Source organism: Penicillium malachiteum, assembly GCF_028827825.1.
Source record: "Penicillium malachiteum strain IBT 17515 chromosome Unknown utg000005l:1.0-9002435.0:326005.0-9005861.0, whole genome shotgun sequence".
In the NCBI taxonomy this organism is placed as follows: Eukaryota; Fungi; Ascomycota; class Eurotiomycetes; order Eurotiales; family Aspergillaceae; genus Penicillium; species Penicillium malachiteum.
In genome coordinates, this window is record NW_026643099.1 from 179,238 (window position 1) to 192,949 (window position 13,712).

General features: G+C 46.2%; 3 protein-coding genes across 3 annotated transcripts; 1 reads left to right on the top strand and 2 right to left on the bottom strand.

The window, feature by feature from the left end:
- Nucleotides 1-1,336: 1,336 nt before the first annotated feature.
- On the top strand, nt 1,337-5,093 carry N7483_010084 (uncharacterized protein; the record flags this gene model as incomplete). The annotated part of the gene is made up of 8 exons (XM_057093511.1): nt 1,337-1,385; nt 1,448-2,192; nt 2,270-2,721; nt 2,787-3,434; nt 4,141-4,181; nt 4,244-4,673; nt 4,734-5,020; nt 5,076-5,093. The coding sequence occupies 8 exons, from the start codon at nt 1,337-1,339 to the stop codon at nt 5,091-5,093; spliced, it is 2,670 nt and encodes an 889-aa protein (XP_056939482.1).
- A 4,568-nt stretch (nt 5,094-9,661) lies between these two features.
- N7483_010085 (uncharacterized protein) lies at nt 9,662-11,004 on the bottom strand (the record flags this gene model as incomplete). The annotated part of the gene is made up of 3 exons (XM_057093512.1): nt 9,662-9,943; nt 9,998-10,628; nt 10,721-11,004. The coding sequence occupies 3 exons, from the start codon at nt 11,002-11,004 to the stop codon at nt 9,662-9,664; spliced, it is 1,197 nt and encodes a 398-aa protein (XP_056939483.1).
- Nucleotides 11,005-12,576: 1,572 nt separating this feature from the next.
- On the bottom strand, nt 12,577-13,409 carry N7483_010086 (uncharacterized protein; the record flags this gene model as incomplete). The annotated part of the gene is made up of 2 exons (XM_057093513.1): nt 12,577-13,148; nt 13,202-13,409. 2 exons carry the CDS (start codon nt 13,407-13,409, stop codon nt 12,577-12,579), a joined length of 780 nt encoding a protein of 259 aa, XP_056939484.1.
- Nucleotides 13,410-13,712: the final 303 nt, after the last annotated feature.

Here is a 13,712-nt window from a genome sequence, read left to right on the forward strand (position 1 = left end):
AAAAAATAAAGGTTAGACGCGTGCTGTATCTAAATTAGTACCCCACGCGCAGATTCGCGTCCACGTTCAATCTGCAGTAGCTAGATCTAAACGTGGTAACTGTTGACAGACGCGTTGTCTGGGGCAACTAATGATTACCTCATCAGTGCGGGGACATAAGTCATGTGACCCTGCAATCCTCCCAAAATGGTCTCTCATTTCGTCTCGTGAGCGATGTTTTATGGACACCTTTAGTCTATACACCTCTCTCAGGTTTACACACGTATCCAGCCCTGGAGGTCCCCAATTTTCAAGTCTAAGTTGTTCAAGTTGCTACACATATGATGGAACAGCTAGACAGCTACGCCAGCAAAGTTCTACATTCAAATGTTCAGCTTCCTCTATCAGAGCCTGATTATCTACCCCCTTATGTTCAAAATGTTTAGGAATATGTATATATAGGTACCTCAGTACCTACTTCAGTGCTTCAAGTTACTACTCTAAATTTCTTTCTAGGCATTAGCCTTGAAATCTCTTTTATATTTACAGTGACCTTGAATGAAACGTAAATTGTGTAGCTGGTTGATTACCCAGGGGTCTTGATGCACATATGGATGTAAGTGTACAGGCTAAGCCTAATTTGCGAAAGGTCCATCATTTATCCATTAACGATGCTCATCTCGTCTGCATAACATCGCATCCGTGCTGCCGATCTGTGCATAACCCATGTCCCACTTAATCAGCAAGGTTTGGTTTCAATAATACTGACGCTGTGCGTTCAGACCATATTAAAATTAACATGAAAGCCACCTGTATCAAGTATGCAAAGTAGATTGCAGTGCACTCTAACACCGATTTCGTAGCAAATGGAATAGTACAAATAGGTAGTGCTATATCGCTTTCAAGGGTAGATAATGCAATTTGTGATATCACGAGCTTCTTCAGTTACTCACGCAATTATCTGCTTTGTAAGTATCAAAAAAATAACTCCTGAAAATTGTACACTCCAATCATGGCTCCAGAATCAAGCAACTAAATGATGTGTCGATGTCATCGCGAAAAAGGAGGCGAGTGGGTCACACCCCCAATTTAGACTCTCGTGACTTCTCCTTTCCCCATACCTCATCATTGAAACGTGTCCGTGTTTCTCGAGTCCAAGTTCATTGCAATAATATCTACATAGTTCTAATAATTATATCCAATACCTAGTGAGAGTGTGCGACATTCTGCGACATGATAGGCGCGCGCCTGGCCCTATAACCCCCCCTTCCCGCACAACCTTCCTCGGTCATTTCGAGATCCCACCCAGTGTCTCCGCTATCATTCCTCACTTCTCACTCCGGAATGATCTTCGGTCATGGAGGCACTTGTTTATGAAAATTCGCCTCTGGCGGACTACCTTCAAGGTTTGTACCTTACTACATATACCACAATCCGCGGGTGTCACACGACTCACATTTGTTTCTAGGGGAAGGAGACCCTGAGGAAAGCTGGCCCATCGAAGAAGCTTATAGTGAGAATGACGAAGACGTACCCTCCGCAAACTTTGCCCCGCGAGGTGCTTCCCAATTTCAAGACCGAGTTCGCAACAAGTTACCAACACCTCTCGACTTGAGCAACACGCGCCAGAGCGCGGTTGTCGGGAAGCTATACAATGCCTGCTCGGTACGGCGAGCCCTCGAACGAACCCCCTCCGATAGCACATTACTGATATCTCTCGTCCATATACAGTCTGCCTTGAACGCGCGCATTGGCCGAGGTGATAACGAGCGGTTTTTAGAACAATTCGGATACGTCATCGTCGCCTCGCAGCTATTAAACGAACACAGCGCCCCCTCCTACACATCCGCCGCAGACGTTGTATCCGCTTCACAACCAGCAGACCTTCCCTCCTTATCCACCACATTCGGATTACATGGTGCTATTGTTACCGCAACTACATCCTTCTCAATTGCCTGGTTATTTCACTGGGGTCGATCACGGACGGGATCCGGGTTGAATCCCAGAAGAGCAGGAATTCTCTTGATTGTCATTCCCCTGCTTGGACTGGTGTTCTATGCCTTCGCGAAACGACAATGGCTTAAATATTTACGTCACCAGGCGGTGGATGCCGCCGGTACTTTTATTCAGAATGCCCAGAGGTTTGATTCGGCTGCTTCGGCTTCGGTGGTCTTTATACAAGAGGTTGAGCTGGTTTCCAGGGGTTACCGGATGTGAGACTATCTTTCTCCTCGCAATTCTCACTGGGAATATATATTCAAAGTAGTGATATGTACTGACGACCCTCCAGAAGTACGCCACTACCTCCAATCAGTCGACTGGAGGATCAGGTACAGACGCGTCGTTGTTTGCGACTCCGCAGAACAGTATCGGAGTGTTTCTGTTCGATGCTCGAACGATACGTCTCATCGCAAAACACGCTGCGACCTCTCACCGACGAGGCCAATCTAGAGAAGTACTACGATATTTACGACATTTCCCTTGACGATCTGGAAAATATTGAGTTGACATTGTCTCAACGAAGTATGGATGACCAGTATTCTCTGCGCTCCCTACGAGACTTGTTTGGAAAACTCTATACTGCGAGGAAAAGTGTTCTGTGCTGTTTGTTGGCTCTGAGCGCTGATGGTGGTGGATCCGACGTCAAGCGATGGAGCTCTGCGGTAGAGGAGATGCGAGAGCTTGCTGCCGTCACGGGAAGAAGCATGACCAAGATGGCGAATATCCTTAATGAGGAGGATAGTAAGTCTTTCGTTCTACAGTTGTACCTTCAATGATGGGAACAAAACCGACTAACATTCTTCCAGGGGATGTCCCTATACCCCCCTCTCCCTTGCCATCTGCTTCCCCAAGTAAGGATCACTTGCGCGCACAAGTTCGAAGATTAAATGCCTTATCTCAAGGAGTGCGTGCCTTGCATGCCAAAATGCACATCGTCAGCGAGGAGACCAATGCCAACCTCGAACACCCGAATCCCGAATTCGAGTCGACTCTACTAACCCAATACGATTCCATTGGCGGTGATATTCGGTCATTACTTGAGGAATGGGAAGCTGGCAAAGCTGCCATTGTCAATAGCCAAGACCGCCTTACTGCCATGGATCACTCACGCCCTTCAAGTACCATCTTGCCCTTGTCCCCCACCCCTAGCCTCGGGGGTATAACCGCAGTTGAGGGCAGCCCCACCGACGCTCTCAAAGCCTTGAATGGTGAGAATCGACCTGATCTGGTTCATAGCTTTGACGACGAGGAAATCTTTGAGGCAGTTGTACTTCCGGCAGCTCGAAATAAGCGCGCATCACTCACCCGGGATGAGCGCTTGGCACGCGTTCGAGAGGATCGTGTGCGACAAGCTACCGCTCGAGAGAAAGTAGACGCCAATACTAGCATGCTCAAGGAGCTAGAGATGGTTATCAAGCAACGACCACGGAATAACCCTTCCAAACGGGTGACCAGTATCTAAGGTGCTTGTCGAAGATTTGATACCCCTAATGTACATAGAAGGAACCGGCGCACATGGTGTCTCCAGCCCTGTTGGCTGATTTTTCCAATCTGTTTTCTCGCTTTTTTTCCCTCGCGGGCTGCTGGCTTTCCCCCCGTGTTTTTGTTTTCTTGATGTATCATTACCTGGAGCAGGGACTCTCGGTTGTCTATTGGCTTTTGACCTTCAGGAGGGATATTGATTCCCTCTTTTTTCTTCTTTGTACAGTATAGCTTCTATAGAATATCATGGAGAGAAATCTGTATATTGAAATATTCACCTGATGTAGAGACTCAGAGCAGCAGTTTAGATGTCCTCAGTTAGACAAATGGTATAAGTTATGGACACCTTGTGGCCTGGGGCACCATTTTATCCCAAATAGGGCATATCGCCAAAGACGCGCTCACGCGTACCCTTTTCCCCACTCTCCCAGGAACGCGATTTCTCTTTATATTCAGTCCTCGTCTCTTTTGCCTTTTCGTTTGTCGCAGACTTGCATCACCTTCACCCAACCACCTTTAACGACTTTTGTACCTCTCTCTCCTCTTTCTTTCTTCTCTCTTATCTCTTTTACTCTCCCCACTATCACATTCCCCCACACATTTTCCCAAAAGTAAGTCCACAATGCGGTCATCCAATTTCTTAACACAATCAAAATCCGGTCTAACTCGACGAAACAGTGCTTGAGGCACGATTGGAGCAGGCTTCCCTTCTGAAGCGGGTATGTTCCCTGGTGTACTTTCATTTCTCCCTCGGACCGGTCCCTAACAACACGTGTCATAGGTTGTCGACGCTATCAAGGACCTGGTTCAGGACTGCAACTTCGACTGCAATGACACGGGTATCGCCCTCCAGGCGATGGATAACTCGCACGTTGCTCTTGTTTCTATGCTTCTCCGCGCCGAGGGCTTCTCTCCTTACCGCTGCGACCGTAACATCGCCCTCGGTATTAACTTGACCTCCCTGACCAAGGTCCTGCGGGCCGCCCAGAATGAAGATATCCTCACCCTGAAGGCGGAGGACTCCCCCGATGCCGTCAACCTGACCTTTGAGAGTGCCGAGACCGACCGTCTTAGCGAATATGATATCAAGCTCATGGATATTGACCAGGAGCACCTGGCTATTCCTGACACTGAGTACGCTGCCACCGTTGAGATGCCCGCCATGGAATTCCAGCGTATTTGCCGCGACCTCAACGCACTCTCCGAGTCTGGTAATCAATTCTAATCTCCCCTCAATTGACCTCTGAAAGTCGCTTGCTAATGTTCTCTAGTTGTCATTGAGGCCTCCAAGGATGGTGTCAAGTTCTCCTGCCAGGGTGATATCGGTAACGGCTCTGTCACCATCCGCCAGCACACCAACGTCGACAAGCCCGACCAGAACGTCTCTATCCAATTGACCGAACCCGTCGCCCTGACCTTCTCCCTTAAGTACCTTGTCAACTTCTGCAAGGCCTCCAACCTGTCCAGCTCTGTAACCTTGCACCTGTCACAGGAGGTGCCCCTCCTTGTTGAATACGGACTTGGTAGTGGTCACCTGCGATTCTACCTTGCTCCTAAGGTACGACATTCCTTCCTTCCCTTAAATTCTGGATTATACTTACTAAACTTCACAGATTGGTGACGAAGAGTAAGAACGAGTCCTTATTCAGGAAAAACAAAACGATTCCCCTACGATAATGGAGAGAGCCCGATTTTGACGGCGGCAATGAATTCTTTACTGTACTTTTGCAATTTGTCCTGTAATAGATGGGATAGCAAAGCCCCTAAATTTTAACGTTATGATTTGATCAAATGAGCCTGGCATTACACCAAGGTTCACTATTCCTCAGTTATTCCAATTACGGTATTTCCGAGTCGCGTACCAGTAGGTAGGTAGGTAGTAGGCATACAATAATCCAGTGATGATTCTCTAGTATATATGGATAGAACGTGGTATGGAGAAGGAAAATATGATTTTTCGTTCAATATTGACAGGTACAATAGGATCTCCTTCAACGGGCTGAACTTCAATCCCAGCAAAATATCCTCTAACAAATTCCCAACCAACATGAGGTTAACCGACATGGTACCTAGAGGCCCTCGACACAGAAGCCCGCAACCCACAATTAGTAAAGTCACCAAAAAAACCCCATCCTTTTCAACCCCACACCCAGCGCACAGAACGCAACTAGGTATACAAAACAAAGTGGGGAAGCAGTAAGAACTCACCAAAGAAAAAAAGAGAGAAGAACCACCCCACACCAGAATAATCGGAATCGAATGATACCGTCTCCCTCCGAGGAGAGAGACAAGTATGCTGCGTATTGCACTAAAGTGGTTTCACGCACAATCTTCGCACCGACTCTCCCAGGGGTAAACCAGTGACCGGCAAGCCGGGTGGCCCCGATGTTTCTGATGCCAAGTGCAGGTGAATTCACACCAGGCCCTTGCGGGCAGTACCGGTTCTAGCCCGAAGACTAGAACGGGTTGGTAGTTGAAGATTCCTCCGAATTTCTCATTTGCGATGGGTCTCGGACAAGCCGAGGGCAGGGCTAGCCCTGTCGTGTGTAGCAAAGAAACGCAGCATTGGTGGGGATGGTTCTTGGGGAAAAGGAAAAAAATTTGAAGTCGAGGTGCGTTAAATAGTGAGTCAAGCGAGGTTATGATTCTGCCGGAGTTCTCCGCCTTTGGGTTTGTATACACATCTATATCGCTCACCTGGGCAATCAAGTTTTCCTCCATCATCAACTTATACATATCTATCTTTCAAATCGTGAATTTTTATATTTGATAAATCAATATACTATTATCTTCCTTTTCAATATATAATCCCACGCTCATCACCACTTTTGATACGAACAGTGGTTGGAATTTGCAGAACCCTACTTCGGGCTTGCATTTCTACTCCAAGACTGACGCAAGACTCACAGAATACATGTCACGGTGGGCATAATGTGGAGCTAGGGCGCCTCATTTTACAGCAGCTACAACCATGACCATCGGCAGTCACCCCTACTAAGCTCGTCGGTGGTCTTACTAGGAAGAGGCGCAAAGTGCCCGCTCACCACAAAATGAGCTAGGGGTTGCAAGGTCCCTTCAACACCGGAGGAGGATAAAACTTCTCGCAAAGAGCCTCTCAGACCTTTTTGTGCTATGCACCAGGGAGATCAACCTGCATGAACTCAAACGAAATATCGCAAGAGCAACGACAGCTATTGCATTCCCATCGCTTCCAAGGTTATTCCTGTTAGATCACGTGTGGCCGATATAGATCGGACCAACGTGCCCTCGTGGATGATAGCTCTCGAGACGCTCAGTAGAACTTCCTCTACTGCACGCTTCCCCAAATACACAGTTCTTCCCTCAACAATTCCCAGCCGGGTCCGTCAGCAAATATCAGCTCTCCAACAGCACTCTGGACACTCATCATGGTTAAGCGAAGCAGCTCTCTACCCAAGCATTGCCAATTATATGAATGGTTACACAGACATGGCTACTTCAAGTTGACTATACAGCTTAATTAATGTGGACATGCGCAGTGCGATACGGTCCTTCACTCAGGTCATTTAGGAGATCAGAGCAGACAATCTAAGACAGCAGGATTTAAAAACTCGGGATATATCACAATCCAAAGTGCAACCACAAATCGAGGATGAAATAAAATCTCCAGCGCGAAAAGTATGAGTACTCCCACGATTCAGCAAACCTTGGAATACTATGCTTGGTTACTCACACATTACAGGACAAACATTTGAAGACAATGGAGCAGAAAAGGAATAAAAAGTCTTTCCATCAAACTTTCATTTCCTTTATTTCTCTCTTTTCCGCAGTTTCAAGATTCTTCGATGTTATTCGAATGCATTCATCTACTTTGAAGTCTTTTATTCAGACTGTCGGTTACAGTGATGGATAGCGGCCACAACAGGTCCCGTGGACACCGGCATCGGAAACTTGGCGACTATGGGAGACTACGCTAGTGGCAACAATGTCGGCTCACTTGGGGATTCGAAATTACACAGACGAGGAAAAAGGAATCCGGACCCCGACCCTGATGATGTGGGTAGTAGCCCTGGTGAGGAGCTACTATGATCGATTCAAGGAATTATAAGGTACCATTGTGGCTTTATCATGAGGATTAAACGCCATCCCGATGACGATGACGAGAAGTTCAAGAAATGGCCTTCTTCCAATGATATTGCTATATCTCAGGTGCACCTATTTGCACTATTCTAAGACGCGAATATTGGTAACTTTCCACGCTATATGCTACCAATACTGCCGCAGTTTGAGGCTAATTTGGAATTGTTCTCTACCACTAGTAGCAGATTGCCCTTCTGAAAATTCCCGATCATGTGAAGACTCTGCCAACGTGTCCGTAATCGCTGTCTCCCGTGGCCCCATGCCTTACCTCATACGGAGTCGACTGGGGAGATCATCATGCAGGCAAATTAGGTCGAAGAGCTGGACGACGATGTGGATATCATGTCACGCCCACTGCGTGTAACCTGCACTGGTTAAAGCTACATCCCAACCTTGGAAGTTATGGACTTATCATCCCGACTGTGACAGAGGAAGGCACCGCTGAAACCTCGGAAAGCAACGGGATTTCGTTAAGTGCCGATCAAGGGTCATGACATGGGCTCAAGCTGTTTATCTCAGTTTGGTTTATCCTCTGAGCTGTAGATATAACATCTTGACTTTCGACTTATTATTTTTTGATTTTTACCACACCTCTTTGAAGTTGGCCCTCCCACCACTTCACGATTCGCAATTTATGACGATTAAAACATCCCTACTTGGAGCGACCGAAATTTAACCGCCTTCGTTGCGTTCCGAATGACTTTTCTGTGGTCTGTGTAAAATGACTGATATTGGGGTATCTCCAGAACTTCTGATCCACTGGCAGATAGTGTGGCTCTGTGATAAACCCCTTAAATAAAAAAGCGCCATGGCCACCTACAAATCTTTCATCTCCCTTATTCGAGCTCTATCTGAATCTCCAAATGATGAAACCAGCCACAAAGTCGGTATAATTTAGTATCCATGGCTTCGGCCTTCTGGTGTAGCTGCTACTATGCAGCGTATCATTTCACCTGTTCCTCTTTATCCTCGATCACCCCAGGCCAAGGATTACTATTGGCGACACGGCTGAAATTCAGAATTCCCCATTGTCTCGAGAATGAATCCCGTAAAATAGTTGGTGAAGACACTGAGTCCGATGCACTGAAGAGGCACTATGGTCGCCGAATACTCGAGTAGACCGGTGAACTTAGCCTTTTAGGTGCTTCGATTGACAGTTTTGACTGGGGTGTTATCGGCGGTGTGGCTTGCGATCTGATCACCAAAGAAGTGAAATTGGTTGACAGCAGAAACTGGCCAGGCACGTCGGTCCAGTGCACGTTGGCAATGCTGGCTGAGCGAGAGAAACACAAGGGGTCTTTCAAACTCGAGTGGGATTATAACCACTAACAAACACGCTTGATCCAGCAGTGAAAGCGGATTGCTGGTCAGAAGCGGCAGTGCGAGAATAACTTCATTGTCGGCAGCACTTCTACCTCACTTCTTAGCATCTATTCAAGTCACTTAGTGTGTGTCTCCTGCTTTAGTTTGTGCTCAGGGTGAGGGGTCTTACCTTCGAGTTTCTTATCTCGCCCGTGTATCGTTAACCCCTTGTCGTACACGTGGTACATATAGACTGGCAATGGGGTAAACATAAGGTGAAGGAGGATACATATGCCTCCTTACTCGTGGTTTGGAAATGGGGATTGAGAGAACAGCATGCGAGAATCCCCTGCGATAGTGATGTTGATATTTCGGCATGCCTAAAGCCTAGGTACTATTATTGAAGTGACTCAGGGCTTTAGCTACTGGAGGAAGGTTGTCAGAATGGATGGAGGATGGTGGAAGATGATGATGGAGGATGGTGGAAGATGATGATGGAAGATGTGCCTCTGTGTGGTGTGATATGCGTAGGAGTGAGGGAACGTGTGGATTCCCTGGACAGTGGTCCCAAGTTTTAACAAAGTGCGTCCATAATAGGCAAAAATGGAAGGAGCTATGTATGATACCTAGGTACTCTACAACCTTGAAAGTAGCAAGATTTTTATTTCAACTCAAGTTACTTTTATCTCAAATTCCTGCGTTGATCAAGCTTATACGTGTATCAAGTACTTTTAATGACGCCTGTCATAAATCCCACCCATTCATTCATATTTTGCTCTTAATTTAATACAAATCGTGATTTCGTATCCTGTGTCCAGGAATCTTCTGGGTCCGCCGCAGGCTTTCGCTTCCTGGAGTTATCGATATGATGCCTCAATCCCTTATTGAAATTGCAGATACACATGATAGAGTTGACCAGAGTTACTGCAAGAAGTAACATCGCTAGAGAGGCGAACAAGGTCAAAGAAACTCTGTAGCTGCCCAATTCCTCGCCGTCGTAGCCACCGAACATCTGTACCAAAGTCAGGATGAAACTGGCAATGATCACAACCATCAGAAGCTAAGAATAACGTTAGTAACATTGTTATTTGACTTCTTGTCAGAAATGACGTACCATCATGCAAATGAGTGATTTTTTCTTTTCTAATCGACAAAAGCGAGCAGCTAGAGCCAAACTGATGACGGCAATAGGTATCATGGCCGCTTGAACGATAAACTGATTATCCGTGACGTGTTGGATTGCCAGCAGAACTTGCAATTGCGTGCCAAAGATGAAGAAAAAATCGAACTTGAGCAAAGCGATATACACCTGGTATGTAGTATATCGCCAACTCATCTGCAAATCAGCACTGATACTCTTGTAAATGGTCCAGGAGAACTCTGCACGGAGTTTCCAGGTCACGATCGACAAGCAGATTGTACCGACAGCTAGGACCACAGGTACCAAGATCAAAGCAACACGATACTGATTCCAAAGATCGTTTCCATCAACGGCAGTACTGCTCAGGGAAGTGAGCGTGTCCTTGATTTCTTTTGTCTGAATAATGCCATAAACTAAAAGGCCCATATTGCAAATACAGAGACCCATTAGCTGGAAGGTATTCTTCCGTCGTAATGCATCATAAGAGAGTGCAAGCTCATAGAGCAGCGCGAAAATGTAGAGACCAAGAAATGATCGAAGACGTAAAGTTCCCTGATAGTCTCCAGCATTATCAAAGTGATTTGAAATGCTTATGAAAATCCAGCTATATCACAACCATTGGATCTCGTCAGATAGGAACTTTTCTCTTAAAATCGAAGAAAAAGAAAAGAAAATCAAGAAATTTTGCTATCTTACCTCTCAATGCCGACCGTGCCCAATGTTTCAATAATACCCGTCATAGCGAAGAGACGTGTCCACAAGGTATTCGGCATATACATCTTAGAACTCTGCTTCTTTGGCGTCGAAGGATAGTGGGCATCATCATTCAGGACCGGGCTGGTAGCCACACCCAAATCATCCAATTCAACATATTGCCCATTATTGTGTGTGGAGAAGAAAGCAGCACTCAAGCGGGTCTTCGCAGAGGCAGTCTGAATAGGGGTGGGACCAGGTGAATCAAATCCCACATCAGATCGCATAGTGATCAAAGGGCCATTAGAATCAAAGATAGAAATGCTTTAAGATATAATCCAAGCTATACAAGTAAATAATAAGAATGTTTGACAAGAAAGGTTTACGTATGGCAACCTTGGAACAACAGTTAGAGTGGAGACAAAAGACTCGGAACGCGAGATGAGCAAGTTGGGACTATCGGCCGCTAACATTTTACGGTGGAAAAATTTCGCCGCCTAAAATTAAAACATTTAAATAATTAATCAATCTGTGTCAGTTCCTTCCTAGTCCCTCTTAGTATGGATCCCCTTATTGGTTCATGCATTTTGGCGTCGTATGCATGATACGAATGTAACTTCCAAGGTTGGCCAGCTCAGAATCCCGCAAGGCATGATGTTTTGGGGCCTTGGATGTGGATAAACAATTGTACATCATTTCATTGAGCCCCTTTTTTTCTCTTCTTGATTTGCTCCAATTAAGCTTCGTCTATTTTTGTTCTGAATTGAAATTCTATTTGAGTCGCGAGATTCAAAAATAGGCGATTTCACACTATTGATTTAAACCCCAGATGCTCCATTCCAATTGTCCAATGTTGAATGTCCAGAACTCTAGATGTTCAGTATATTTTACTATTTTCAGCTTAGTGTCATCAATTCAGCTCCCAAATTCATAAGTACGAGTACGAGTGGACAAAGCAGTCGTCGGACGTCCACATGCACATGTGCCCAGCCCAGGTATGGGTCAAGACTCAGGAGTGAAACACATTCAAGTTTCCGTCGGCGAACATCCGGATCATGATCTCAGTTATTCTCTTGCCACCTAAAGCATAAACTTAGTGTCTAGTCTTCTTCAATAGTAGAAGGTCTGCCCCATCTGCAAATCTGCACACCTGGGCAACAACCTGTGATTACACTGTGTACAGCGGTAAAAAATGGTGCTTCCTTCATCAGCACTTCGAAGCTGAGCCTCTGTCCAGGCGGCTTTGTTATTTGAGCATTTAGAACACTCAATCTCGGCGATCGGACCATTGCCGATGTCCTTGTGAGAGATCTTCTGGGTCTGAGAGCGAAGTTTTATTCTTAATCGTGAAGGGAAATTGCTCGATTCAGCGACATGTGTATAAGAAAGTAATTGATCTGATATTTTAGTATGACTCAATGAATCCCTTGCTCAGGAGAGACATACTCTCGGCAACTTGCCCACACAAGACGCAAGAGACTTGTTCTGCAGCTGAGATTGGCAGTATAGAGCCGCAGGCATCACAAAATTGGACTGGCATATCGAAGAAACTTGATTTAAGGGAATAACCGATTTGAGTTTTAGCCAGGGTGAAGGGATCCCTGAGCACGAGAAACTGAAACTGAGATCCAAAAATGAGTGCGGATAGCTGCTGCAGGGCTGCTATGTATCTCACCTCATTTGTGACGAGTCACTCTCAAAAGCAATCATGCATCTCAGCCAAGATTGTTATTGGTACTCCAAGTACGGAGTACTCCGTATGCAACTTAGCGCTAGTAATGATTTAAGTTATGAACGCTCACCCAATCAATAAGTCAAGATGTTGAAGGGTCTCAATAAAAAAATAATATTGAGACTTTCTATAGTTCCTCAAAGGCACGAACAATATATGATTGCCCGTTAATGATGACCTTCTCACCAGGGATCCTCCATACTCCCTCTCCTTCACCATCCAACCCAGCAATCATCGAGGGTAGATCCTTGCCCGCATCTCCAACCACATATTTCGCCTGCCACCCAGACTCCCACTCCTCCCTCCTGGCGCTAACATCGACACCGGTTTTACTCACACTCCACCCTCCAGGCGCATCTTTTGTGCGAACCGTCGTCTGCTTCTGCTGCAAAACCAGATATGTCCCCCAAATCCGACCCAAAAATGTTTTCATGACAGTGACCTCGCCTTCTTGCTCCTCAAGGCCACTATCAGATTCAAGAACCCATGACATACCCTTCTTCGACCCTTCGGGACCCTCCTTAAATGGCAACTCCCTCCAAATCTCCTCATAATCGGTTACTGGAGCCCCAGGTAGATCTGAGCGAGGCATCGACCCAGTCTCAAGATCATCGCCATTTGGAAGAGAGACGAAAGTCCCACAGTCCACACTTTCAAATTCATTATGCGAGTCTAGCTCATGCGTGAAGGATACTCGCACTGGGCAGATTAGTATACCGAACATCAAGCGACTTGAATGAAGGTGTACTCACGAGGATCTTGGGTTTCGATTAATCGCTGACCTGCGATTGCCCAGTCGATTGCGCTGGTCTTCTTATCCATTCGTAGATCCAGGTACCAGTCCTTTACCGACATGACAATAGTATCTGTGTTTTCGAATGCTGGCTCTGGGAGCCATCGTAGCGAGATACGCGTAGAAAAACGGCACGAGGAGGATACGAAAACGTCGTCATTTGCCATTTTGCAACTATCGTGAAGTGCTTTTGGATTTGCAGGTGGCTGTTGTTTGACGAATGTGAATGTGTCAGAATGAGATCGATCGGAGTTCTCAGTACCCGAGCACAATGCAGAGTCTGTAATGGAGGCTTGGTATGATTTATTGGGGATTGTGAAACCAATTGGGGAACTGTAAGAGAAAGAATTAGCCTATCAAGTTGTGGTGGACACGATGTCGCTACGGCTCTTATCGCGTTCCCCTCACCCCGCATCGGCTGCAGCATCCATATCGGATCAAGTCCCTACGTCAACTGGTGGAGATTAATT